At 41.9% G+C, this 27167-nt stretch overlaps 2 protein-coding genes across 16 annotated transcripts in view; one reads left to right on the top strand and one right to left on the bottom strand.

The window, feature by feature from the left end:
• The window catches only part of PDSS1 (decaprenyl diphosphate synthase subunit 1), a 47286-nt gene extending 26221 nt beyond the window's left edge, over positions 1–21065 (top strand). Inside the window, exons 8-11 of one of the 4 annotated variants that reach the window (XM_060006087.1) lie at positions 11958–12038; positions 12139–12252; positions 17900–17980; positions 20756–21065. In XM_060006087.1, coding sequence (XP_059862070.1) covers positions 11958–12038; positions 12139–12252; positions 17900–17980; positions 20756–20896 — 417 coding nt within the window. In that variant the 3' untranslated portion in view covers positions 20897–21065. Of the gene's footprint in view, positions 1–11957; positions 12039–12120; positions 12253–17899; positions 17981–20755 lie in introns of those variants that run through there. The other 3 variants (XM_060006086.1, XM_060006088.1, XR_009518490.1) reach the window with 3 other exon arrangements.
• A 40-nt stretch (positions 21066–21105) lies between these two features.
• Positions 21106–27167, bottom strand: part of ABI1 (abl interactor 1) — a 103293-nt gene continuing 97231 nt past the window's right edge. For 11 of the 12 annotated variants that reach the window (XM_060006084.1, XM_060006085.1, XM_060006074.1 and 8 more), the window contains 2 exons: positions 25499–25684; positions 21271–23137 (listed from right to left, as the gene is read on the bottom strand). In XM_060006084.1, the coding sequence (XP_059862067.1) occupies positions 22962–23137; positions 25499–25684 (362 nt within the window). In that variant the 3' untranslated portion in view covers positions 21271–22961. Of the gene's footprint in view, positions 23138–25498; positions 25685–27167 lie in introns of all 12 variants that reach the window. The other variant, XM_060006083.1, reaches the window with a different exon arrangement.

The raw sequence follows: 27167 nt of genomic DNA, 5'->3' as shown, positions 1-27167 counted from the left end.
CTTTGGCAGTTCTGGGTCTTTTGTGGTTCCATGTAAATCTTAGGATTAGTTGTTCCAGTTCTGTGAAAAATGTCATGGGTATTTTGATAGGGATTGTATTACATTTGTAGCTTGCTTTGGATAGCGTGGCCATTTTAACAATATTAATTCTTTCAATTCGAGACTGGGATACGTTTCCATTTCTTTGAATCATCTTCTGTTTCCTTTATCAATGTTATATAGTTTTCAATGTATTGATTTTTCACCTCCTTGGTTAAGTTTATTCCTAAGTTGGTTTGGGTGTTTTTTTTCTTTTTGATGTGATTTGAAATGAGTTTTTGTTTTGTTCTGTTCTGTTTTGTTTTTACTTTTTCTGATATTTCATTGTTAGTGTAAAGAAATGCAACAGATGTCTTTTTATTAATCTTGTATCCTGCTACTATGCTGAATTCATTTATTAGTTCTAATAGTTTTTATGTAGAGTCTTTAGCATTCTCTATATAGAGTATCATGTCATCTGCAAATAGAGACAGTTTTACCTCTTCTCTTCCAAATTGGATACCTTTTATTATATTTTTTCTTGCCTGATTGCTGTGGCTAGGACTTCCAATACTATGTTGAAAAGAAGTGGTGAGAGTGGGCATCCCTGTCAAGTTCCTGAATTTAGTGGGAAGGCTTGCAGCTTTTCACCATTGAGCGTTATGTTGGCTGTGGGTTTGATGTAAATGGCTTTCATTATGTTTAGATATGTTCCCTCTGTATCCAGTTGGTGAGAGTTTTTATCATGAATGGATGTTGAATTTTATCAAATGCTTTTTCTGCATTTATTGAGGTGATCATGTGGTTTTTGTCTTTTCTTTTGTTAATGTGATGTATCATATCGATTAATTTGCATATGTTGAACCATCTTTGCAACCCTGGAATGAATCCAACTTGATTGTGGTATATAATCTTTTTTATGTATTATTGGATTTGGTTTGTAATATTTGTTGAGGATTTTTGCATCTATATTCATCAAAGATATTGGTCTGGGGCTTCCCTGGTGGCGCAGTGGCTGAGAGTCCGCCTGCCGATGCAGGGGACACAGGTTTGTGCCCCAGTCTGGGAAGATCCCACATGCTGCAGAGCGGCTAGGCCCGTGAGCCGTGGCCGCTGAGCCTGCGCGTCTGGAGCCTGTGCTCAGCAATGGGAGAGGCCACAACAGTGAGAGGCCCACGTACCACCCCCCCCCAAAAAAAAAAAAAGATATTGGTCTGTAATTTTCTTTTTTTATTATGTCTTTGTCTGGTTTTGGTGTAAGGATGATGGTGGTTTCATAGAATGACTTTGGGAGTGTTCCCTTCTCTTTAGTCTTTTGGAATAGTTTGAGAAGGATAGGTGTTAAGTTCTTCTTTGTATGTTTGGTTGAATTCCTCAATGAAGCAATCCAGTCCTTGACTTTTGTTTGCAGGGAGTTTTTTTTTTTTTTTTTTACTACAAATTCTATTTCACTTCTAGTGATTGGACTGTTCAAATTATCTGTTTTGTCTTAACTTAGTTATGGCAGGCTGTATGCTTCTAGAAACTTGTCCATTTCTTCTGTGTTGTCCAATTTGTTGGCATAACTGTTCATAGTATTTTCTTATGATTTTTAGTATTTTTGTGATATCGGTTATAACTTCTCTTCTTTCATTTCTTATTTTGTTTATTTGGGTCCTCTCTTTTCTTCTTGGTGATTCCTGGCTAGAGGCTTGTTGATATTGTTTATCTTTTCAAAAAACCAGCTCATGGTTTTATTGATTTTTTAAAAAAATAAAATTTTTTATTTATTTATTTTTGGCTGCATTGGGTCTTCGTTGCTCTGTGGGCTTTCTCTAGTTGTGGTGAGCAGGAGCCACTCTTCGTTGCAGTGCATGGACTTTTCATTATGGTGGCTTCACTTGTTGCGGAGCACGGACTCTAGGCTCGTGGGCTTCAATAGTTGTGGCACGCAGGCTCAGGAGTTGTGGCTCGCGGGCTCTAGAGCACAGGCTCAGTAGTTCTGGAGCACAGGCTTAGTTGCTTCATAGCATGTGGGATCTTCCCAGACCGGGGCTCGAACCCATGTCCCCTGCATTGGTAGGTGGATTCTTTTTTTTCTTTTTTCTTTTTTTTTTTGGTGGTACACGGGCCTCTCACTGTTGTGGCCTCTCCAGTTGTGGAGCACAGGCCCCGGACGCGCAGGCTCAGCGGCCATGGCTCATGGGCCTAGCCGCTCCGCAGCATGTGGGATCTTCCCAGACCAGGGCACGAACCCGTGTCCCCTGCATCGGCAGGCGGGCTCTCAACCACTGCGCCACCAGGGAAGCCCAGTAGGTGGATTCTTAACCACTGTGCCACCAGGGAAGTTCCTATTGATATTTTAATCTCTATTTTATTTTTTTCTTCTCTGATCTTTATATTTCTTTTCTTCTGCTGACTTTGGGTTTTGTTTGTTCTTTTTCTAATTATTTTAGGTGGTAGTTTAGTTTGAGATTTTTCTTATTTCTTGAGGAAGGCCTGTATCACTATGAACTTCCCTCTAAGAACTGCTTTTGTTGCATCCTGTAGATTTTTGTAAGGTTGTCTTTTCATTTTTGTTTGTCTTGAGGTATTTTCCGATTTCCTCTTTGATTTCATCATTGGCCCATTGGTTTTTCAGTAGCATGTTGTTTAGTCTCCATGTGTTCATTTTATTCCCCCTTTTTCTTTCTGTGGTTGATTTCTAGTTTCATAATGTTGTGGCCAGAAAAGATGCTTGAAATAATTTCTGTCCTCTTAAGTTTGTTGAGGCTTATCTTGTGTCCTGGTATGTGGTCTGTTCCTAGAGAATGTTCCATGCATGCTTGAGAAGAATGTGTATTCTGGGTTTTTTTAGATGCAGTGTCCTGTAGATATCAATTAAGTTCAACTGGTCTGTTGTGTGATTTAGGACCTCTGTTGCCTCATTGATTTTCTGTCTGGAAGATCTGTCCATTGATGTCATTGGGGTGTTAAAGTCTCCTACTATTATTGTATTCCTGTCAGTTTCTCCCTTTATGTCTGTTAGTATTTGTTTTATGTATTTAGGTGCTCTTATATAGGGTGGATATATGTTAGCAACTGTAATATCCTCTTGTATTGATCCCTTTATTGTTGTATAATGTCCTTCTTTGTCTTTCTTTATGCACTTTGTTTTAAAGCCTGTTTTAATTTGAATATTGCTATGCCTTCTTTCTTGTCCTTCCCATTTGTATGAAATGTCTTTTTTCATCCCCTCATTTTGAATCTGTGTGTCTTTCGCTCTGAAGTGGGTCCCTTGTAGGCAGTATATTGTAGGTTTTTGGGGTTTTTTTGTTTTTATCCATTCTGCCATTCTGTGTCTTGATTGGAGCATTTAGTCCATTTGACATTTAAAGTAATTATTGACAAGTATGTATTTAGTACCATTTTAAACCTTGTTTTCCAGTTGATTTTGTAGTTCTTTTTTTTTTTTTTTTTTTTTTTTTTTTGCGCTATGTGGGCCTCTCACTGCTGTGGCCTCTCCCATTGCGGAGCACAGGCTCCGGACGCGCAGGCTCAGCGGCCATGGCTCACGGGCCCAGCCGCTCCGCGGCATGTGGGATCTTCCCGGACCGGGGCACGAACCCGTGTCCCCTGCATCGGCAGGCAGACTCTCAACCACTGCGCCATCAGGGAAGCCCGATTTTGTAGTTCTTGTTTGATAATTTCTTCTTTTTGTTTTTCCTTTTGTGGTTTCATGGTTTTCTTTTGTATTATGCTTGAGTTCCTTTCTTTTTTGGTTTTTGTGAATCTGTTGTATGTTTTTGATTTGTGGTTACCCTGGTGTTCAAGTATGTAGACTCATAACAGTATCTACTTACTTTAGACTGATAGGTTCAAATACATTCTGAAAGAGCTATATTTTTTCGCTCCTGTCTCCCACATTTTGTGATTTTGATGTCCTATTTTACATCTTCATGTTCATCGTTTTGCTGTTAATTGTAGTTATAATCACTTTTACAGAATTTTTTGATTGTTTTTTAATCTGTGTGCTGTCTTATTTAAGTGATCTTCAGTCCTTTTATATATTTGCCTTTCCTATTGTGTTTTTCTCTTTCCTATAGATTCTTGCTTCTTTTCTATTTAGAGAAAGCCTTTTAATATTTCTTTTAGGGTAGGTTTAGTATTGATGAGCTCTTTTAGTTTTTGCTTGTCTGAAAAATTCATTCTCTCTCCTTCTATTCTAAATGATAATCTTGCTGATTAAAGTACCCTAGATTGTGGGTTTTCCCTCTCAGGACTTTGAATATATCATGTCACTCCCTTCTGGCCTGCAGAGATTCTGCAGAGAAATCAGCTGATAGCCTTATATGGGGGTTCCCTTGTAACTGACTCTGTTTTTCTCTTGCTGCCTTCAGAATTCTCTCTTTAGCTTTAACTTTTGCCATTTTAATTGTGATATGTTTTGTTGTAGGTCTGTTTGGGTTCATCTTGTTTGGGATTATTTGTGTTTCCTGTACATGGCTATCTATTTCCTTCTTTAGGTTTGGGAAGTTTTCAGCCATAATTTTTTGAAATGCATTTTTGGTCCCCTTCTCTCTCTCTTCTCCTTCAGGAAACCCCTATTATGCATAGGTTGGCACGCTTTATATTATCCCATAGATCTCGTATGTTGCTTTCATTTTTTTTCATTTGTCTTTCTGTGTGCTGTTCTGATTGGGTGATATCCATTATTCTGTCTTCCAGATCACATATTTGTTCTGTGTCATTTAGTCTGCTTCTAGATTGTTTTTTATCTTGATAAATGATGTGTCTAATTTTGATTGGTCCCTCTTTACAGTTTCTAGTTCCTTGTTACGGTGATCTGCATTTCTTTCAATAGTTTTTCTTAACTCCTTTAGCATTCTTATTACCTCCTTTTTGAACTCAGGTCTAGTAGACTGGTGAGCTCTGTTTTATTGGTTGTTTTTTCAGGGTATTTCTCTTGTTCTTTTGGGAGTAATTCCTCTGCTTTTTCAATTTCACTTAACTTTCTCTGTTTCTACGAATTTAGGAGAATCAGTTGTCTACTGTGGTCTTCAAGGGGTGCTTTTATGTAGACTGTGAGTCCAGTATTTTTGGTGTGAGGCCTGTGTTTGGTGTGGATGCCAGCCGTGTCTTTCCTCAGAGTGTGCTGGCTATTATCCCCTTGATAAGGGGTGTGATTGGTGTTGTGGTGACCAGAGCCTGCACTGGAAGTTGGGCAGGACCTCCTCTTTGCTCTGTGGCTGTCACAGCCCTGTCAGGGGCAAGGTCTGCTCCCCAGGTGTTGGAGTAGGTGCCCTAAGGGTTGGGTTCAGTAAGGCTCTGTTGCCCTTGAGAGTGTGCTCTGTTCCAAAGGAGGTGAGTGCTGAAGCAGGTGAGGCCCATGTGGCCACCATGAAACTATGCGCCACCAGTGCAGGCATCTGCACCTCTGCCCAGAAGCAGCCCAAGGTCATGTCCCTTTCTCTGTTGTGTTTTTCCCAGACCTAGTGCTAGGCTGTGGTGTGGAGTGGGCTGGTGCTAAGGGCTGGGGCATTGTGGCTGCAGGTGGCTGTGCTGCTGCCTGGGACTTGATCTGCCTCTCCCAGGACCTGTTGGCCCCAGAACCAGCTCCAAGCTGCGGTGTGGGGCGGCAAACCAGAGCATAGCTGCTGGGGAATGAATTGCTGCATACTCCTCCCCAGGGGCTGTCCGCCCAAGACGAGCATTTCTGTGGCATCACCCGGTGTGTGCACTAAGTCTGCATACCAAGTCCACCACTGACGGACCCAGCCCCGCTATGTGCACGCAGACAGTGGGCTCTGAGGTTCGGCCTGGACCATGCACCAGGCCCTCCCGGCTGTCTCCATGCAACTAGACCAGGTCCTCTCCAGGACCCGTCCACTCCGTCCTTCTGAGATTCAGTGCCTAGCTGCTGTTTATACTAGTAGCCCCGTCTGGCGTGCGTTTTGGACTGGGAAGTGCGATGAGGTGGCAGGTGTCAGTGCCCGTTTTGGCTGTGACTGCTGGTAAGCCCGCACACATGCACTCCTCACGAGCAGAGTCCAGCCCCTCCAGCCCCTCTGTCTGTCCCAGTGGACCTCCCAGCAGACGGGGGGCTCCCCAGGGTGAGGGCCTGCCTTTGTGGACCTCTCCTCCTTCACCATCCCTCCCAGGGGCACCAGTTTCATCCTGATGCCTTTTTTTTTTCGGCCTATGCAGTTACATAGAGATCTTTTTTTGTAGCTTTAGTTGTATATGAAATCTTCTGCCAGTTTGCAGTTGGTTTCCTGTGAGAATTGTTCCACATGTCAGTGTATTTTTATGTGTTTGTGGGGGGAGGTGAGCGCCACGTCTTCCTGCTCCGCCATCTTGCTCCTCTCTCTGTCCTGAATCTTCAGTCTCTTCTAACCTGGAACAGTTCCTCAGTCTTTCTTTGCCCTTGTATAACCTTGATATCTTGAAGAGTCCAGGCCGGTTATGTTGTTGAGCCCCTCAGGTTGGTTTGGCTGGTGTTTCTCAAGGTGAGGCCCAAGCTTGTGAATTTGGGGCAGGTACAACAGAAGCAGTGCTGCCCCTTCAGGCCACCACATGGGGAGGCCGGGTGCACCATGGCCCTTTGTCCTGTGACCGGTCCGTTCATTTTGATCACTTGATTAACGTCATGTCTACCAGGTTCTTCCATTTAAGTTGACTGTTTTTCCCTATTTGGGGGAAGTATTTTGAGATTATGTAAATGGTTCTGTTTCATATCAAACTCTGACTCTGCTTTTAACGTCTATTTGTGATTCTTTCCTGAGACAGTTGCCAAATGACGGTTTCATTCCATCATTCCTCCTGCACGTCAATTCTGCAGTAGACTTGGTATTCTATTCTAAGGAAGAGCTCATTCCATCATTCCTCCTGCACGTCACTTCTGCGGTAGACTTGGTATTTTATTCTAAGGAAGAGCTCATTCCATCATTCCTCCTGCACGTCAATTCTGCGGTAGACTTGGTATTTTATTCTAAGGAAGAGCTCATTCCATCATTCCTCCTGCACGTCACTTCTGCGGTAGACTTGGTATTTTATTCTAAGGAAGAGCTCATTCCATCATTTCTCCTGCACACCACTTCTGCAGTAGACTTGGTATTTTATTCTAAGGAAGAGCTCATTCCATCATTCCTCCTGCACGTCACTTCTGCGGTAGACTTGGTATTTTATTCTAAGGAAGAGCTCATTCCATCATTCCTCCTGCACGTCACTTCTGCGGTAGACTTGGTATTTTATTCTAAGGAAGAGCTCATCTGTATGGACTCTTGGGTTCTATTTTAGTCTATGGATTGTAACCATTACTGTTATTTTAATGCTCAGTTGTCCCGTATTTGGCCAATGGGAAAGGCCCTTTAACCTGACTCCTGTGTCCTATTAATCTGTCCCTGTCATTCTTTCAGTACTTCCTTAATTTCTGGCAGGAGATGTTCCAAGCTTGTCTTGTCCTCCCCAGCGCTGGGATCCATCATTTCTCCAAGGGGTGCTGGTTCCTTTTGGTGGAGAATGGTATTTAGAAATCAAGACCTGGACACTGGGTATCGTTGCTCCTAGGCTCTCCCAGTGGACAGAGCTAGGGAATTTGTGTGTGTATAATCTCTGTATGTGGATATGTGTATAGCTATGTCTTTCTCTATCCATCTGTGTTTATTCAAACCCCTGAGGTGTCATATTTTTATCATACTATAGGTTTCATGATTTATACCAACATTCTGCCTTTCCATACTTGTAACTTCCTTCCCCCAAAGTAAGAAACGTGGACCCCATTCTCTGCAACATATTTATTTGCTCAATCCTAGAATATACCATACGGGGTTAAAAGTTGATGGCTCATATCTCTATGAAAAAACCTAGTAGTTCAGTATTTATAGTTCCTTTTGTCTTTAGCTTGAGGATAACATTGTCACAGTTCTGTGTTCAAAATTTACCTTTCTCCCTGTCTCGCTGCAGTGGTTTTATTATTTGAAATATGGTTCGGTTCCTTTTTATTCCATTTTAGGGATTCCCTTCCATTCTGACTGATTTTGTGCTTTGGTTTCGAGGTGATTGTTGTTTCTAGCGTGTGAAGCATTAACGTGGCTCCGGAAGTCAAGTGTACAAGAGGTGACTGCCCGCTCATCCCTTTCACCCTGGCCGTACCCGATCCTTTCCACCCACCCTGTAAGTCACCAGTCTCCTTAGTGTCTACTTCCTCCTTCCTGTGTTTCTTTTTACACAAATGAGCACATACATGCATGTTATTTCCCCTTCTTTCTTACAACAAAAATCAGTATTATACTCTACTGCTTTCTGTGTTGCTTTTGCATTTGCTTTCTGCAGTTAACAGTATACAGTGGATGTCAGTCCATGCCGATTTGTAGACTCTTCCTCTTTTTAAACAGCTGCATCGTATCCCACCGTGTGGATATGGCATGGTTTACTCAGCATTCCTATATACGGACATCCCGATTTCTGATGTAACTACAAATAGCACTGCAGTGACTAAGCTTGTGCAGATGTATTTTTGTGTTGTTAGAGGTGTGCCTTTGGGCTCTGTTTTAAAGTAACGGTGTGTGTGGTTTTGTTAGAATCTATCAAACGTCCCTCCATGAGGGCTGTGCGTATGCATTTCCACCAGCAGTTTAGGGGCGGGTCTTGCCTGTTTCCGTACAGCAACACTAACTGAATGTGGCCTCAGACTTTAATATTTGACCGTCTGATAGATGAGAAATGGTATTACAGTGGGGTTTTAATTTTCATCTCTCCTGAGTGAAGTGGAACTCCTTTTAAGATCCGTAAGGGCCGTTTTTATGTCTTTAATTTTTGTGAATTGTCTACTCATGTCTTTTGCCCATTTTTCTAATGGGTGGTTGGTCTTTTTTCCCTCTCAGTTTTAAAGAGATCTTTATATATTAAGAATATTAGCCCATCATCTGTGATAACTATGTTGAAAATGTTTTCTCACAATATTTTCCATTGGTTTCTGACAACAACCTGTTTTGATATTTTTTATGTAATGGTGGAGCTCCAATAATCTCCATTATTTTTATTTATTATTGTTATTTTTTAAATAATTTATTTTGGCTGCGTTGGGTCTTCGTTGCTGTGCGTGGGCTTTCTCTAGTTGCAGCGAGCAGGGGCTACTCTTCGTTGTGGTGCGCAGGCTTCTCATTGCGGTGGCTTCTCTTGTTGTGGAGCACAGGCTCTAGGCGCGTGGGCTTCAGTAGTTGCGGCGCGTGGGCTCAGTAGCTGTGGCTCGTGGGCTCTAGAGCGCAGGCTCAGTAGTTGTGGTGCATGGGCTTAGTTGCTCTGCGGCATGTGGGATCTTCCTGGACCAGGGATCGAACCCACGTCCCCTGCATTGGTGGCAGATTCTTAACTACTGCGCCACCAGGGAAGTCCCTCCATTATTTTTAATAAATAATACCACAGTACGTATATTAACTCTTATGGTGGTGTAAACACACCCTTTAAAGATAGAGATGCTTGATAAATGTCAAGTGCTGTGCCCCTGCCGGTGTAAACAGGACTTTCTGACCTTTTTGAGGCAAGGTGTAGGAGAGTCTCCTGAAAGGTGTGGACCTTCCCCCCAAAGACACACGTGTGCACCACGTGGCCTGGCTGCGGGCCTGCTTCAGACAGAACAGTTAGCTGAGCTCTGCTTTCTTTTACCGAATCGCTCTTTGTTCTCCACCCTTCTCCAGAAAGATGTGAGGCATCTCTGTGATGCTAAGGACAAGAAGCATTCATTTCCAGCAGCACGCTTGTTTTCTGTTTTGGGGGTTGCATCGCTTCTGCCTTTCCTGGTTGGGTAGGACAGATCCAGACAGTCCGCACCTGGGTCGAGGGAGTAGGCCTCTGCAGGGGTGAGGGGTGCTCTTTGCTCTGCACTGCTGGACATCGAGCAGAAATGTCCCTTCCCAGCCTGGGGGCCAGAAGCTGCCCGCTGAGGAGTAGCGGGCTCCTGTGTCTGCACCTGTGAGCCGCAGCGGGCAGCACAGGCAGACCTCAAGGCTTCATGCGTCCTGGGCCACGTGACTTGGCCTGTCTGAGCCTTGACTTTGAGGCCCATTGGAAGCTCAGTGTAGCTGAGTGATGAAGAAGAGTCTCTGGAGGAGACCTCCTGGGCTCAGTCCTGACTCCACCGTCTCCTTGTCCTGCAATGTCTGGTGCCCTCTGTGTCTCAGCAGCTGCCTCCTCAGTGAGTTAAAATGGGAGAAATCAGAATAGCGCCCAGCGCATAGAGCGTGCGCAGTGATTGTTAGCTTTTACTGTCATCAACCGCAGAAGAAATATTTATGGGATGTTGTGAAATTTAACTAAGATAATGTAAAGTGCTCATCATATATACTCCATAAATTTTAATTCTTTGAGTTTAGAAATAGAATGGAGTTTTTAAAAATCTTTGACTTCTCAGGAAGGAAGTTTGCATTTCTATGCTGCTTTGTGTTGAGGAAACAGCGTTACCCTGTCTACAGAATTGCTTTATGAGTTATTTCTGCCTGGAAGGGGGGTGTCATTGTGTTCTGAGCTCAGCGTATCCCAGGCTGCCCAAGCCTTGCCATGCACTCATTCTCTCAGACAACTTGATGCATTTCTTCTTTCAAAATTTCTACACTGTCTCCTGGGTGGTCTCATAGATCCCTCCCTACAGCCTGTGGGTCAGTGCCTGCCGGTGGTAAGGACTTTGCTGGTGAAAGCAGTTGAGTTTATTATTCACTCAAGTAAGGGGCCGCCTGGCCTTTTATGATGTGCGCTTTTTTATCAAGGATGTGTGGCCAAACATTATACAGGCACAGGCTTCATCCAGTCATCAGAAACCTTCTCAGGGCCAAGCAGGTCCTGTGCTCTGGCTGCAGCAGAGGTGCCTGGACACTCTCCAGGCTCCTGTTTGCGCGTCCGGTGGAGCGGAGGAGGACTGTTCACAGTCACAGCAGGCATACGGAGTTAGAACTAGCTGCCCGGCACTGTGCTGAGCGTTTACAGGTAGCATCACGTGTATTCCTCACGGCAGCCCTCTGCAGTAGGCACTTAAGAGCCTCCGTTTTACAGATGAGGAAACTGAAGCGCAGAAAGACTCAGTGACACACAGAGGTCACGTGGTGCCTGTGGGCCAGAAGAGGCCGTCTGGCTCTCTGGGGGTCAGTACAGACCTTCCCTCTCCAGTAGGGGAGTGTCCCTCTCCTCCCCCACCCCCCATTCTGGTTTTTACCACATCTGTTCTCTGAAATGTGGCCGGGCCTGCTTTGCATGCTTAGCAGAGCAGCGGGAAACGCACTGAGTGGCCAGTGCCAGCTGGGTTTTTTGTAGTTTTACAGAAGACTTAGAAGTCCTATTTCTCCCCCACTGGAAAGGGGGAAAAAGGCTTTTATACAGTTACATGACTTCTAATGAGAGAAATATGGAAACAATAGGAACAGGGGCATGAGACTTGAGGCTATTACAGACACATCAAGAAATAATAGCATTTCAGAATTAAGTGAAATCACCAAAAAGTATTATAAGAAATAAACATGGCAACATCCTGTGTACAATTAGATCAGGTTAGATATCTATCCCTAAAACAAGGGTAAGTCGGTAGAAAAATAAAAATAATGCCAACAGTTGGGCGAGGTTTGCTGAGTGCTGGAAGCCAGCATTTCAAATACTGGAGTCTCTTTCATTTGCATGTCAAAAAGGCTGACCAGCAGAACTGGTCTAGTTGTAACTCAGTTTTTTCTGAGCGGTGGGAAAGATGGCTTATCCTGTGAAAGAAGGGGGAAAAGGAGAGTTTTCTTAAAGTTTAAGAAAACAATCTGAGGCTGAAATCCTTTCATTACAAACGTTTGAAACACAGGTACTTTGTACGTGTTTGGTCTCCTGATAGCAGTCTCTCCTGACTGCACATAATCCAGCCTCACTGCCTCTTTTCTAAGAGGAAGGAGGCATGACTCCCCCTCCGGGGCTGCTGCCCTGCCAGCGGCCTATCTCAGGATCCTCTGTTTCAGGTCTCTGTCCTGGGATGCCCTGACCCAGTGGTACATGAAATTGCCTATCAATACGGAAAAAACGTGGGACTCGCTTTTCAGGTTGGTCCGCTGCTTTGTAAGAGTGTGGCCTGTTGGTCCAGCTGGCAGGGTGGCGGGGACACTGGTGTGGTGCTTGTGACAGCCCTTTCTCCCTTTCCAGCTAATAGATGACGTCCTGGACTTCACCTCGTGTTCTGACCGGATGGGCAAGCCGACCTCAGCCGACCTGAAGCTCGGGTTAGCCACCGGTCCCGTCTTATTTGCTTGTCAGCAGGTAGGTTTTTTTGGGCTGCATTGGGTTTTCGTTGCTGTGTGCGCAGGCTTTCTCTAGTTGCGGCGAGGGAGGGCTACTCTTTATTATGGTCCGGGGGCTTCTTATTGTGGTGACTTCTCTCGTTGCGGAGCATGGGCTCTAGGCGCGTGGGCTTCAGTAGTTGTGATACACGGGCTCAGTAGTTGTGGCTCACGGGCTTAGTTCTCCACGGCATGTGAGATCTTCCTGGACCAGGGCTCGAACCTGTGTCCCCTAAATTGGCAGGCAGATTCCTAACCACTGTGCCACCAGGGAAGTCCTAGCAGGTAGGTTTTGTGAACTCCCTTGGACACATTGCTGAGAAGCCCTGCAGGACCAGGACCTTCCAGGCATGGCTGATGGGAAGGTTAGATGAGGAGATGGAAAGCATTTCTAAGAGACCACAGCTCCAGATTTGATCCTAGTTCCAGGACTGAGGTGTCCAGGCCAGTCATTCCACATCTAAACTCTGTCCGTTTCCTTATCTGTAACATTGAGAAGATGACAGCCTTCCTCCTAAGGTCATTGTGAGGATTAAGTGAGATGATGTTCGTGCAGGTACTATGTAACTTAAGCACTGTGTGCATGTAAGGAAGCATTGTGACTCTTTCCGTGTGTCCTGGGCACTGACAAGGCGGATGGTGTCTACATCTTGATGATAGGGCTGGACGTTGGCTGTGCCTCAGAGCCCCTTAAACAGGCACAGGAAGGCCTCCAAGCATGAGAAATTCTCCAGTTCTAGAAGTTTAATGGGACTGTTTGCTGCTCTCAGAGAGCCTCAGCCATTGCCTCAAAAATGTCAGGAAGTCAGTGGAATGCACTAGAACCACATAATTCCTCCTTTCTCCAGGTTGAGGGGCTGTCAATTAAGGAAGTAAGTTAAGCTACCTTTATCTTCTCCTTAATACGGATGAAAAGCTGAGGAGAAGCTGCAGAGATGCTGTGGTGACTTGCAAGGCAGACGTTTCCAGAACCTGCTTTGGCCCCTGGCCACGCTGCTTCTGGCTGTGCCAGATGCTCTTTGAAAGAAGTAGAGCCTTAGCTGGTGTTTGGACAGCTTTTGAATAGATTTTCATCTTAGTGGTATTTAATTTGTTATTGAGCAAAGCAGTAAAGTGGTCATCGCTGTGCCACGAAATCAGAAATTAGCTCTTTGATCTAAAATTGTGTAACTTTTAGTCTTCCGAAGATTTTGCCTCTATTCTTTCTCAAAATTTACAAAGATAAATCATGTCTTCCATAGACCTCGATGATTCCATTTTGATATTACAGAAACCTTGCTTTCGATCAGTTGCTGGTGCAAGAAAGGAGAGGTCATCTTTTGGTCACTATTAATAGAGCCGTAAACAGGGTGACCCTCTGAGGAGGCTGATGCTTGGGGGCTGGGCCGCTTACCTTGGGCGGCCCAGTAGCGGACAGCAGTCAACCCAGGAACGAGGGCAGGGAATGGAGGTGCTGATGACCAGGCTCTGGGCAGCCTCTCAGGACATTGAGGCAGAGGTGAGAAGTGCAAGGGCTGCTAGGAGTGGCTCCTTTCTCCCACACAGACTGACTCGCCCACCCAGAACTCAAGAAGAGTATTCATACGTGTGCCGCGTTCTGGCAAAAATCTGTCAAATCCCCTCGTGTGCATTAAAGCATGAGTGAGGGACTTTTTTTTTTTTTTTTTTTTTTTTAACCATTAACCCACAAAAGAGCAGAGGATTCATGAGCCACGTAAACGTAAGGCATCCTCAGATTCGGAAGACAAGGCGCTGGCTGCCGTGTGCACAGCTGCAGACATGAGTCTGTTCCCCAGGCCCTGGTGAGGAAATGTGAATAAGGAAAACAAGCTGGGCCGGCTGCACTGAGCTGCTGCAGCCCTGGGCTTATCAGGATGCCTGAGGAAGGCACCTTTCCCTGAAGAAGCCTGCATCTACTAAAAAGCCTTGGGGGCTGTGCTGATAGAAATCTTTACAAGTATAAATAATTGTCATGAGCCCCGTGATACTAAGTTAACAGCTGAGTCCTGCTTCAATTTTAAGATGACTGAGAATGCTTGCCTCTTCTGATTGTGTTTCACTACGAACATATTTCAAAAGAAATGCATTTGCTTTTCTCTACACAAAGGAGTATGACTAATTCTGTGTTCAGATACGGAGGGGCAAAGTCGGGGAAATGGACCACTCCTACAGATTGACTTGTCAGTTACCTACAAGAGATTAAAAAATGATGGTTTAAAAAGGCAAGGAAAAGGAACAAACAAAAGCTTCCAGTGTCCCAAACCACAGTTGTGTGTGTATCACTGGGAAATCCCAGCATCACAAGGCACATACTCACCCTCAGCAGACAGCGCTTTTCCTGTCTGTCCAGAAGGCAGCAGGAAAAGGAGTTACAAGGCACATCGTGCAGCCTTAGAAAAGGGACACAAATAAGGCCGAGCACGACGCGGCTCTGGACAGGACTTGTTTCCTAAGCAGACTGATTGTTCTGTCTCACAGCACATGGGCCAAAAGTTAGGTTAGATACGTCTAAGTTCTTTTCAACTATAACATCAAGTTTAGGCTCTACAGCAGATTATACTGTCAAAAATTAGGTTCTTGGTCAGAAATTTGTCAAGATTTTGGAGCTAAGATTGATTGGGGTAAAACAAGTTCCCAAAATAACATGAGAACGTGCCATATCTCCATTTAATGAAAATGCATTGTTTTTATAATTTGCAAAGGATTCTTTTGTTTGTTAACTCTGATCTCACAACTCCTTTTTGTGGTAGGTATTATGTGCCTTCTACAAGTAAGAAAGTGATGCTCAAAACTTGGCCAGAATGAAACCTCTGGTAAACGGCACAACAGGCAATTAAACACTCCATGTCTTCAAAGACCAGAGTCGTTTCACCACACGCTGCAGTGTTACTGCCTCTGCTCGTGGCGATCAGCGCAAGTGCCCCATGGGCCTGAGCCCTGGGAGGCCGCCCAGAGCAGAGGACTGGCTGATCCCGCACTGAAAAGGCACTGACGACACTCAGAGGAGTCTCAGTGTCGGCCTTCAGTATTTGTCCTTAACCTGCCCGTTTAGTGGAGTAGTGGCAAGATGTCTGTCATCTTTCTCCATAGGTAGGTGAGTTTCGTTTGCAGATTAGATAAATTAGTCTTTGAACTTTTCTGCTTATGAACATGGAGTTTCACTGGACCAAGACAAGCAGCCTTGGGAAACCACTTTCCCTATTTAGCATGCTGGGTTGTCTTGAAATTGGAGTTTGTTGATAGAAAGTCCCTCTGTCTGGAATTCACTATTTTTGACCTCTCTCTGAAGGGGTTTCTTGACAACAGGGTATTTAAGAAAAGCTTCTGGATTGCTGGGAGGTCCCAGAGATGACTGTCCTTCCAGGTATATGTGTACACATACTGTCTATAAAAACAAAAACCTTAATGTTAAAGTAAACCTTTAAAGAATAGAGATTGGATTTCAAGATCTTCAGAAACCAAATGGAAGTGTTTTCTTTTTTTGGTGAGATTCCATTAGTTCCCAGATACCCTTTAAAAGCTCTCTCCTTCCTTCTGCGATCAGTCAGCAGACCTAAATGTCAGCCTGTAGTCATGCTTCCACTGCTGTCACCAGCACCAGCCCCGCACCAGCTGCACGGGCTTCTGCTCGCTGTGACTGTTGGGGCCTTAGAGTCACCCAAGTTCTGCTCGAGTAACAAGCTCACTACAGTTTACTGATCGCCTTTGTCGTGAGTTTATGGACAGATTTCACAGTTGGACTCTGATTCATCCACGGATGATTTTCCTACTCGTAAAATCATAGCCTAGGCCAACAGGAACTTTATTTCTCAGCACATCTGCCTGTTAACATTTCTTATTTCTTCTCACACATTCTGGGGACAGGGGAGTGCCTCAGGGAAGAGTTTGATATTGATACTTGCACATTAAGATTGCACACACTACATGTGTCAGAGGAAGGATGTAGTCACACTCAATGAAGAAAAAAAATTGTTTTTTTCAAATTTTGCTTTCTCAGTGCTTTTTATAGTAAAAGGAATCAGAGAAACCGCCCAATCAGCACATTTTACCATTGTTGTTGGTGCTGCAGAAAAAGCTCGTCTACCCTAAAAATGGTAATTTTACCAGATGCCCAGGACAGTATCACATTAGCTTTGAGGATATACGGCCTTATAGAAATCCAAGTTTGAAATGTGGTATTAAGAAACTAAGACCAATGCCTACTTGATTTGACTTTTGACCAGTAAAATTGAATTGAGCTTTCCTGATTTGTTTCCTATGAAACTTCAATTTTTATTCTTAAAAGGCCAGTACCTAAAACTAATTACGGGTTTTCATTTAAGAACTAACCAGTTGCCGGCTCTGTAAATTTCATAAGGATGTTACTAGCAGCCTCTGCTTTGTCTGGACACGTACTTTGCTCTGAAAGGAACATTCTTAATTCCTCATTTGCCATCATCTAGTTGAGACTTTTCTCTCTCTGCCCTATTTTTCCTTCTAGGATTACTAATACCGAGGCGGTGGCTACAGGACCACAACTGCTTTCATCCCTCGGGCTCACTGCCAGGGAAGCGCTGGCAGCTGCTGTGAGCACTGCCGCAGCCAGAACCAGACCCCTCTTAACCTCTTATTTCATGGACCCGGAAGTTGGTAGAACTAAGAGATTTCTGATCAGGTAGCTCAGCCCCTTCCTAACACAGATGAGCAGGCTGAGGGGCTCAGCTGTGGCAGCACCAGGACTAGAGCTCCAGGCTAGACAGTGTCCTGGCTTCCCAAGTCCGATCATGGTGACAGTTCTCCTACCTTGCTGCCAAGTACTGTAGAACATAGATTTTGTCTTCAATGCGTCTTGTACCTGTCTTCTATTTTCCTCTTACTGCCATCAGCTTACCACTGGTCTTTAGAATTTACTACAGCAACCCGACTGCTGCTTCTACCTCTGTCTCTCTAATCCGATGGTTCTCAACCTTGGCTGCATATTAGAAATGACTAAAGTTTTTCAAACTATGGCGCAGGGTCACGTGACTCCAGGGCCGGCGGTGTCGAGCCGCGCTGCCCTCGTCCCCTCCACGGGCCGCCTCGCGGAGCTCTGCCTGTGATGCCCTCTGCTCAAAGACCTCGGTAGCCTTCGGTTGTCACTCAGTTTCAAACTAAAAACAGATTGCCCACCTTCTTCTTAGGCCAGTGGTTCTAATTTGTCAGCAGAGACCAACAGGACCAGAAGCATCTGGGGACATGTTAGAAGTGCACACTCGGGCCCCAGCGCTACTTAATTAGAAACCTCGGGGGAGAGGCCCGGTAGGCCCCTAAAGCTGAGAGCCATAAGAGAAGCCAGTAAGGAGATTTTAGAGGTGAATGCTTGCTCCTCCTCTCTCTCTGACTCGGCCCTGGACCAGGGATACAACAGAACAGTGGAGGGAACATGGATCAACGGCTGTCCCTCTTGTGCACCAGCTCGTCCCTGGACCCGGAAACGGGCGTCCTCTTAGCTCTGCTGCTTTTAATCGCTAGTTTACTGCTCCCCCGCCCCCATCACTTAAACATTTACTCACTTTTGCGAATTTTTTTTTACCTGTTTTTACCTACTAGTGTTTGAACATTTGATTTCTCCCAAGAGCATTAAATAGATTTTCTTTCTTTCTGGTTAGTTCCCAGAAATGAATGCTATGATAATGAGACGGTTCAGTTCACCAGGAGATGTGGACAGAGCGAGACAATACGTATTACAGGTGAGAGGATTTCAAAAAGAAGAAAGGCAACAGCAGGTACAGTGTGGCAGAAGAGTTCTTTAAACAAATAACGTAACGAATTTTTGACACAGACTAAGTTTGATCAATTCTTGATTTGGCAGAAACTGAGAAGGAAAAAGTTATATTATGCATTTTTCTTCTAGAAGTCTTCCCATTCTAATGTAATTGGCCTTGGGTGGGGCTTGGACGCTAACATTTTGGGGAACTCTAAGGGGTTCCCACGTGCAGTCAGGGGTAGGCCTGTTGGTTTGCAGCCAGTCTCCCCCGCGTCCACCACAGCAGCTCCGCTGTCCTCCCGTCACCAGACTCCCCTCCTGTCCGAGCCCTAGGAAACTGGGCTTTCCTCGTCCATCCTACATAACTGCAGTAAATGTGCGAATAAAGGAACGGTACCTTTGAAAAAATTTTAAACCAACATAGCAAATTAAACTTTAACCTTCAGGGGCTATAAGCTTATTTCAAATATAGCACCACATATCCTCAGAACTTTTCTGTGGAAGCCAGATCTTTTTGCACATTTTCAGTTTGGATCACTGTATGTTGTGAATGAGCCGTTTGGAGCCAATAGGTCTCATGAATGAGAGAGAGTGAGCAATTTTTAGTAAGCAGTCGTAGTCTGAGATCTGTCGTTAAGTCAAATACCTGAAAGAATTCCAAGTAATTACCTTTCAGATTTTTAAAATTTCCACAAAGCAAAACCCCTTAACTCTCTATACGGTTAATCATAACGTGCTATGGCTACCACCTTTTTAGAGGGTAGTTTGGCTGTACTATTAAAAACTCAGTGTGAGGGCAGCAGGAGCTGATAAAGAAGGCAGTATACCTGGGAGTGGTCATGGCTTCAGAAATGATGATGTTACTGACGGCTAAAGTGAGAAGTGTGACTGAAAAGAGGGAAATTAACTGTGGCTCTTACACCACACGCTGAAGTTCCAGCAAGCCTGGGCAGAGGTGCACTTAGGCAACAAGTCCACAGGAATGTTCCAAAGACCTGTGAACTCCAGCTGCCTGTTCAGCCGCAGGGCTCCTAGCCCCTATTCCCTCACTAAATATGAATGGACAAGTCGGGTTTATTTAGTAGGATTGCTAAATAGTTGATTAAAGCTCACTGAATGAAAGAGTGAGACCAAGTTAAACAGACTCAGGAAAAATAATAGGGGGATTCAAAAATACTGCATTCATCAAACAAGAACAGGATAATATTTTCTAAAAAACAGTGAATGAGAACGAGCTCTAAGAAATTTTAAATGAATGTGAAAAGCCAACTCTGAAGAACTGTTGGAATGTGACATTGAAGAAGTCTTCAAAATGAATACAGCAGCTTCTAGAAGAAAATGCGAAAGGCTCTTAACAGGATCAGTACAATCATGCAACAAATATTTCAGGAAGAGACTCGAAAAAACAAAAATCAGAAAAAAGGTGGTCACCTACAAAAGGAAAAGTTCAGTACTGGCTCAGGGTGCAGCGAAACCCTGGACTCTAGAGGGCAGTGAGCAAGGCCATCCAAATGATGAGGAAACGCTTTCAACCTAGAATCTGTATCCAGTAAACCATCCACTAAGTAGGAAGGCCAATGTCACTGTTACACAAAGAACGAAAAAGTTGACTTCCAGTATACAGATTCTGGGTAAGTTATTTGCTGATGTGCAACAGAACTGTGGAAACACCAAAAAGAGAAAGACATGGGTACTAGAACCAGTGGAATGAACCGGAGTTCAATGAAAAGTCATCCTGTGATGGCAGCTGTACGGCAGAGCTACAAAGCAGTCAGTCTAAGTAACGAAGAGAAGGAGGCAATTATATTCAGAAGTGAGCTTCCGTACGGTAAGGCAAAGCAAACTAAAACATGTCGTATTTTGAGTCATATTTTGTGTAACTTGGTTCAGAAAACCAGAGGTCTCTCAACCATGATACTACAAATACTGTTTTGAATGACAGAGGGAACCATGGAGAAGGAAATAAAATCACAGTACATGTCTAGATTCTGCAGTAAACATTTTGACATAATGGAAATAGTAAATGTAATTATTTTATTAGTGTTTAGCTTTTAGAAAGAACCAACATAAAAACATGGGTACAGAATGGAATGCAAGTCAAGTCTCTAGTGTAAACATAGAGGAAAGAGAAGGAGCACTGGTGTCCTCATCTTAAAGATGAAGCCAGAAGTCGATGCCACATGATGTGATAACAGTAATCTGTATTAGAACTAAAGATAGCAGGCAGTGGTCAAATTAGGAGACAGTATGGGTGGGCTAAATCCTTGTCTTTCTTAGCAGAAAGGCAATAGATAACAACTAAAATTACGAATTGAAACATTAAAGCCAACAGATAAAACTGGTGCCTTTGGAAGAAGGGAACTGTTGCTTTTCATCGTAAGCTCTTCTGTACTTTTATTTATCGTGTATGCGTGTTAACTTTCACTTGGAATTTTACTGTATAGATTTTATATGCAGAACTTTTTAAAAACTCTAATGCTTAAATGAAAAATAGAGGGAAATAGAAGGTTACTTGATATTAATGAGTTCACTGCTTGGCATGCTAATAGAATAAAAACGTGCTTCTGTCTAAGAAAGGGGCCTAAAGGAAGTGGGCGGAGGAAGCTCTGTGAGTTGGAGAGAGAACATTTGAAACACAGTTCGGCTCCTCACTACCGGATCTCAAAAGTATGTTTTAACTCATATAGCAGGAATTTAAGAGCTGATCCCAGTGGGTGACATGCATCTGTTCTGTTGTATTTTGTCCTGTGTCCCGTAGAGCGATGGTGTGCAGCAGACAACCTACCTCGCCCAGCGGTACTGCCGTGAAGCAGTGAGAGAGATCAGTAAACTTCGACCATCCCCAGAAAGAGACGCCCTCATACAACTTTCAGAAATCGTGCTCACAAGAGATAAATGACAGCTCGTTCTGTTATTTCTGGCAGCTATTTTACCAGACTGTGCCTAAAGAATTCTGTGGAGTATACTTTGCTTCATGTGCAGGTAACCAAAAAATCATTTTAAAAAATTATTTCCACCTTATTAATGGGACTTTTTTTATTGGCAAAGTTTTTCAGAAAACTTTTTAAATGTCATTAAACCATCTGAATCTGTCATTCTAGTCCTGTAAACTCTAATCGCGGTACTTGACGGTTAGATGTGGTATTGTTTACACGGTTAATATCCACATGTAAAGCCATTACACAAATAAATAATCAATGTTAAAATTCAAATGGTTTATCTTGTTTCACCATAGGAGTAAAGATCATAAAACTGAAGTCTACATTTCAATCCACATTAGTTAGATTTTAACAGTATCCAAAATTTCATATAGGAGAATGGTTTATTATAAAAGACTGTACATAAAATTTAGACAACAGGTTATATACAAAATTAAGAGAACAGTCCACTCTAAAAAATGAAGAAGGTAACTGATCAATAGTGATACTGGAATCATGTTTAAAATTAACAAAGGCAAAATGCATATTCAACAGTCACATTGATTTGGTAACAATAATGGTCTTTAATTTTCAGAAATATACGTTTTGCACTAGTCTTACCATTTACTATGCTGTTATCTGTAATGCCCAGTACATAACTGTAATTTGAAATCCAAACAAATCCTCAGTACACAGAAACCCACAGGTGAGTGCTCTACTTTAACATCCTAGGCAGTATGCACACGATAAGAGAAAACATCCCTCTAACCCTCCCTTAAGTTAAGAGGAGACACACAAAGTGCACGTGTTGCATTTCAGTTATGTCAAAAGACAATACAAATCTGTTGGTCAGGTATATCCCTGTTCAATGATTAATACATGGTGCACCTTTTTTCCCCAATTATTTTATTTTTAAAATCTTTTTATGTTGCTAGTGCCAGGTAATGGGTTAAACAGTGCGTATTCAAAAATCAATCGCATCCACTTCTACCAAAAAAATATGTAAAAGATAATTATTTCCTTTCATTGAACCAGTATATCACAGTCCACTGGAAAACCAAAGGACTGATAGAGCAATCCTTAAGAATTTTACCTACAGCATGTGCACTTCCACACATTTTCTTAGCTTTGAAAAAGTTACTTTAGAAAAGGAATTCAGTAGACTGACTTGTAAATAACCATCTCAGATTTTAAATTCTACAAAAATCAGCCACTGCTGTTGGGATAGGTTGAGAAAAGGCTAAAATTTTTTTCCCAAGTTAATATATTGAGAAAATAGAACCATAATTCTGCCATAATTCAGTATCTTTTATTATTTTTTTAAAGCAAACCAGTGAAGGAAAGGACAAAAACCTTTGGTTCACTTACGTATTTATGAATGGACAAAATTTATAATGCAAATTCACTCATTAAAAAACTTCGGTACAAATGACAAGACTACAGGTAACCCAATTGTCTTTGTTTCACATGGAGATCTTAGAGACTCAATTCGTTTCAAGAGACCTAAGTACGAGTACTCCAAGTAAGTATTACACAAATTGGAAGCATCTTGGATTTTGTTAAGTATATTTCAATACATAAATTTGTATGCATGCTTTAAACAAACAGTATATTTCAAGAATGAGAGAGTCTAAACAAAAAGTATGACCAGCACCAGCATTTAAGTTTTCTGATTTTAATATTAGTCTGACAGAGCGTTAGTAACCATGCTGCACTGAAACATGTAATGGCACAATCTGAGTCATGATTTGTGAAATGTTATACCCCACACCCCCAGAATATTTAGGCTGGTCATGAAGTTAACAATGTGTAAGTAAGTATATAAGCACAATCAGTGACAGACAGCCTCTTGTATAGATTGCTGTTTAGCAATACACCAGCTGCCTCAGACATTTATGCTTACAGGTAGACATTCAATTATACCAATAAAACAGCATGTCCTGAACATATGGGCACATTTTAAAACATTTTAAGACAATCCTGTTAACCGTAATAGTCCCACAGTATGACTGAGTGATAATAAGAACCTACTTTAAAAGCAAAGATTTAATCAGTATAGTGCATGATCGATTCAACATAGTTCCCAGGGAACAGACCAGTCACTCGATTGCAGACTCCTTCATACCAGCCATCATCGTTCTTCTTTATTACATAGATGATCGCACCCTCCATAAATGATAGCTCATCATCCTTGTCTTTTGTATAATCATATATTGCCACAACTATGGAGAAAAGAGTTGAAATATCATGTCAGTGCACTATATCCAACATTTAATCGAATTTTAAAATGTAATGCCAATTAACAGTATAGCCAACCCAACTATTTTAATGAAAAGTCTTAATTCTTAAATCTATATACCAGGTAGGTCAAGTAGCCAACCATGGCTACTAAATCACTAGCTTGATCTTCGGGCCAAACTGACAACTAAATTAGAGAAGTCAAGAGTTTCTACCAACCTATGTAGGAAAGATCTCTGAATTTTAGGATTTATTAGATGTTTCAATTCATTCGTTCAAATGTCTACTAAGTGCCAACCACATGCAAAGCACCATTTTTCAAAATAACTAGTAAGCAAAGCTGCGTAGCCAATCAGTAAACCAGGTAACAACCATCTAATTTAAAAATATACATATACTGGGAGGTGAATATCCTACCCATCGCAGGAGAATATTCATGTAGTTTATGGGGCTATACCTAGATTTAAATATACATACACGTATGCGCACACACACACACCCCTTAAAGGTCAACAAGAATTTCTATTTTTAAAGGGGAACTAGGTGAGTAAAGACTCATTAATTAAGACTTAGAGAACCATTTTGCAATTCTGTGATTATGCTGAGTTCAAAATATCCACTTCCTTTGCAAACAGTGTTGTGGAAAGGAAAGGCATCAAACAACTACCAGCTTTCCAAACTATTGGTTTATGAATTTAATTATTCCTTCCTCTGTCTTTACAACATAATTCTGAAATATGTAATTTTCTAGTATATGTGAAACAGTATGTCATACAAATTTTTTTTCATTGACTTACCTCAGGTAGTGTTTTTCTTAAAATAGAGTTTTTAAGACATTTAAGATCTTCTGGAACTCATTTTTCCCTTAAGAAAGGTGGCTTTGCCCCATAATTATCCTGAACCAGTGAATTACAATAAGGAAGAGACGTGTAGTACTGATCCACAGCATCATTTTCTAAACTGAAACAGGCAATCTTTTTTCCCCTTTACAAAACAGTATATGAAGTAAATCCAACAAGTCCATTCTCCATTTTAATCCTGTAGCAGAATCACAGTATTGTGATCACAAGCTCACTTAACATACCAGTTTTAAAAACACCAAAACATACAGAATAAATAATGTTAAATTATTATCCTGGTGTTTTGGCTAAATAACCACCCAAGAAAACCGAGTGACTGCTAGGGAGAAACATTTTCTTTGTATTCAGAGTCCCATTTTGAGTGGTACAGATGACTTTTAAACTGATCGTGACAACACCTGACACCCTCAAAGTCATTCAGCAAAATGAAAATATTATTTCCTCGGGTTCTTAGTTCTACTTGTACAAAGAGCTGATAAAAACACTGTGTCAAATTAATTGTTTCTATTTAACAAATCCCCTCTGTAAATGAAACCTAGTCCCACCTAACTTCCCCTCCCCCAGTGCATATATTCTCTCATTTAATAACTCTCACTGCTGAGTATTTAACCATTCAATGTCCATTCTATCTCCAGGACCCTAACTCCACATAAAGATCTAAACTCTCCCTTCTGTATGTACTTAACCGTAGGGTTCTTTGGAAATAGAAATCTAATATTCTTATCTACCTCTATCTACATGATTAAAAATTTGAAAATAGCTGTCTAGTCCCTCTGAAATCTTTTTCCTCAACTTAAAAACAGTGCTTTCAGCTGTTTCTTTTTATAGATGCACTTTCTAGATATTTCAGCCTCCTGAATATCCTCCTCTGAAGGCATTCTTGTTTGCAAGATCCTGAAATATGGTACTTAAAATTAAACATAATACTGGTCTACTATAAATGAATATTATCAGATTTGTACATATTAGGTTGAAGTTCAGCTAATGTACCCTAAGAATCTGACTTCTGGAACAGTCATGTCATACTGCCGGGTTAACATATTCAACTGAACTCCTATTAAACCAGGTTTTAGTCATCTTGTGATTTACAAAGGTGACTATTGAAGGCTTGGACTCTAACCCTACTAAATACCCTACTAAATACTAAAACTCTCTGGTTTAGACCAGGAGTCTGCAAGCAGTGGCCCATGGCCAAATCCAAGCCGGTGCCTCTGTTTGTCCGTGAAATTTTGCCGGGGCACAGTCGTGCCCGTTCACTTGTGTGCTACGACTGCTTTTTCCTTTTTTTTTTTTGGCTGCACTGCGTGGCTTATGGGACCTCAGTTCCCCAACCAGGGACTGAATGGAACCCTCAGCAGTGAAAGTGCCGAGTCCTGACCACTGGGCCGCCGGTGGAGAAACGCTGGACTCCGTGTTTTTTATGGCTCTAAAATACTATAATTAGCTCTTACCCTTTACAGCAGTTCAACGATGACTGTACCCTACCTTTCTCGATGTAATTTTTGGGGGCCCAAGCAGGATCCCCATCTGCATATGGATCGTTATACTGGACTACTGCGGCCTCCTCATCTTCATAGTCCACTGGCGGCGGCGGTGGCGGTGGTGGAGAGTCGTCAAACATGGGAATGTCATCTGGTGGAGGAGGAGGTGGTGGGGTCGGACTATCAGCAACTAAAACATCCAGATACTGAATTTGAATCAGAAATCAGACTAGACAGAAACTCGTAAGTTAACAGAATTGAAGAAAGCTCTAATTCGTATACAGCATGCACTATAATAAAACATGCAATGATTAGAAATAAAAGCTTGGTGTGTTAAAGCTTCTACTACTTTTAAGAATAATTTTGCAATAATAAAATGAGCTAAAAAATTAAGGGTATTAGGAAGTTCTACAAATTAATGAATGCAGAGGTTAGGAGACAATCTGTTTATAAGACTACAGGAATAAAGAACTTCCCTTATTCCAAGGCTCAGATCAGAACAAATGTCACTCTTTAGTTAGCATATCTCCCTAAATAAGCCTTACGTCACATTTGTCATTTGCACTATAGTAAACGTTATGAATAACATTAATGGTTTGATAATCATTGTGCACATTCATGTCCCTGGTTTTGGCTTTTAAAAAGTTACCTTTAGTTCCACAGAAATAAATCTCCAGTGGGTGGATACGTGTTTATTTTTTGTTTTTTTGGAGGAATAAAAAAATAGAAAGCTGGTGGTATTAGGTCTGCTTCTATGTGTACGTTTTTCTATTATTTTATTTAAATTTTAACAAGGGAAAATAAATTTAAAATTAAATAATTCCAAGCTAGTAAAAAAAATCTCACTGAATATTTTCAAAAATGTTTGTATTCATAATCAACCTTTTTTTTTTTTAAGATAATCAACTTCTTAAATGTAGAAAGCAAGCTAAGATTTTTACATTATTGCTAGTAAAACTAAGAATGGGACGAGGGAAAGACTAGATCCTAAAGATCCAATTTTCTAAGAATACATCCACAATAAAGATTTTAAAAATAAAGTACTGCAGGAAGATGTTTAAAAAAAGAAAAAAGAAAGGAACTCAAATCATGCAAAACAATAAAAATGACTCATACCTCAAATTCTAGATGGTTGTGGAATGTGTATGTGTGTGATTTAAATAATCAAAGGTGTAAACAGTGAAACAGGAAAATGTCAGGCTAGAACTGTGTTCAATGAAATATATGATACCAGATAACAAATGCTCCCAATATTAAGGAATTCAGAGCTGGAGCACAACTAATTCTTAAGTTTCTGATTGACAAATTTCTTTAAAAGTTAAAGACATATGAAAATGCTCTGATATAAATTGATACAGGAATTATATAATATCTGCAGTGGAGAAATTCAGAATACCAACATACTAATTCAAATGCCAATTTCTGGGGCTATTTATGTGATCAAAGAAAATGGTCATCATCTATTTGTAATATAGTCTTAAAGTTTTCTACACCCTATTTGGAATAATGCACTGAGAATATAACCAAGGAATCCAGATTTAAAACATAAGCAGATAATAGCCCTACTTGATAACCAATTTAATTCTGTGATTTCTATTTTATCCTGTTGGGGGATGAAAAAGACTATTAAGAAACAAATCCTGTGTGCTGATGCTCATTCGGATAGCTCTCAA

This window comes from Delphinus delphis, chromosome 2, assembly GCF_949987515.2.
Source record: "Delphinus delphis chromosome 2, mDelDel1.2, whole genome shotgun sequence".
NCBI classification, from domain to species: Eukaryota; Metazoa; Chordata; class Mammalia; order Artiodactyla; family Delphinidae; genus Delphinus; species Delphinus delphis.
The sequence above is the reverse complement of the archived record's forward strand: the minus strand, read 5'-3'. Positions and strand labels throughout refer to the sequence as shown.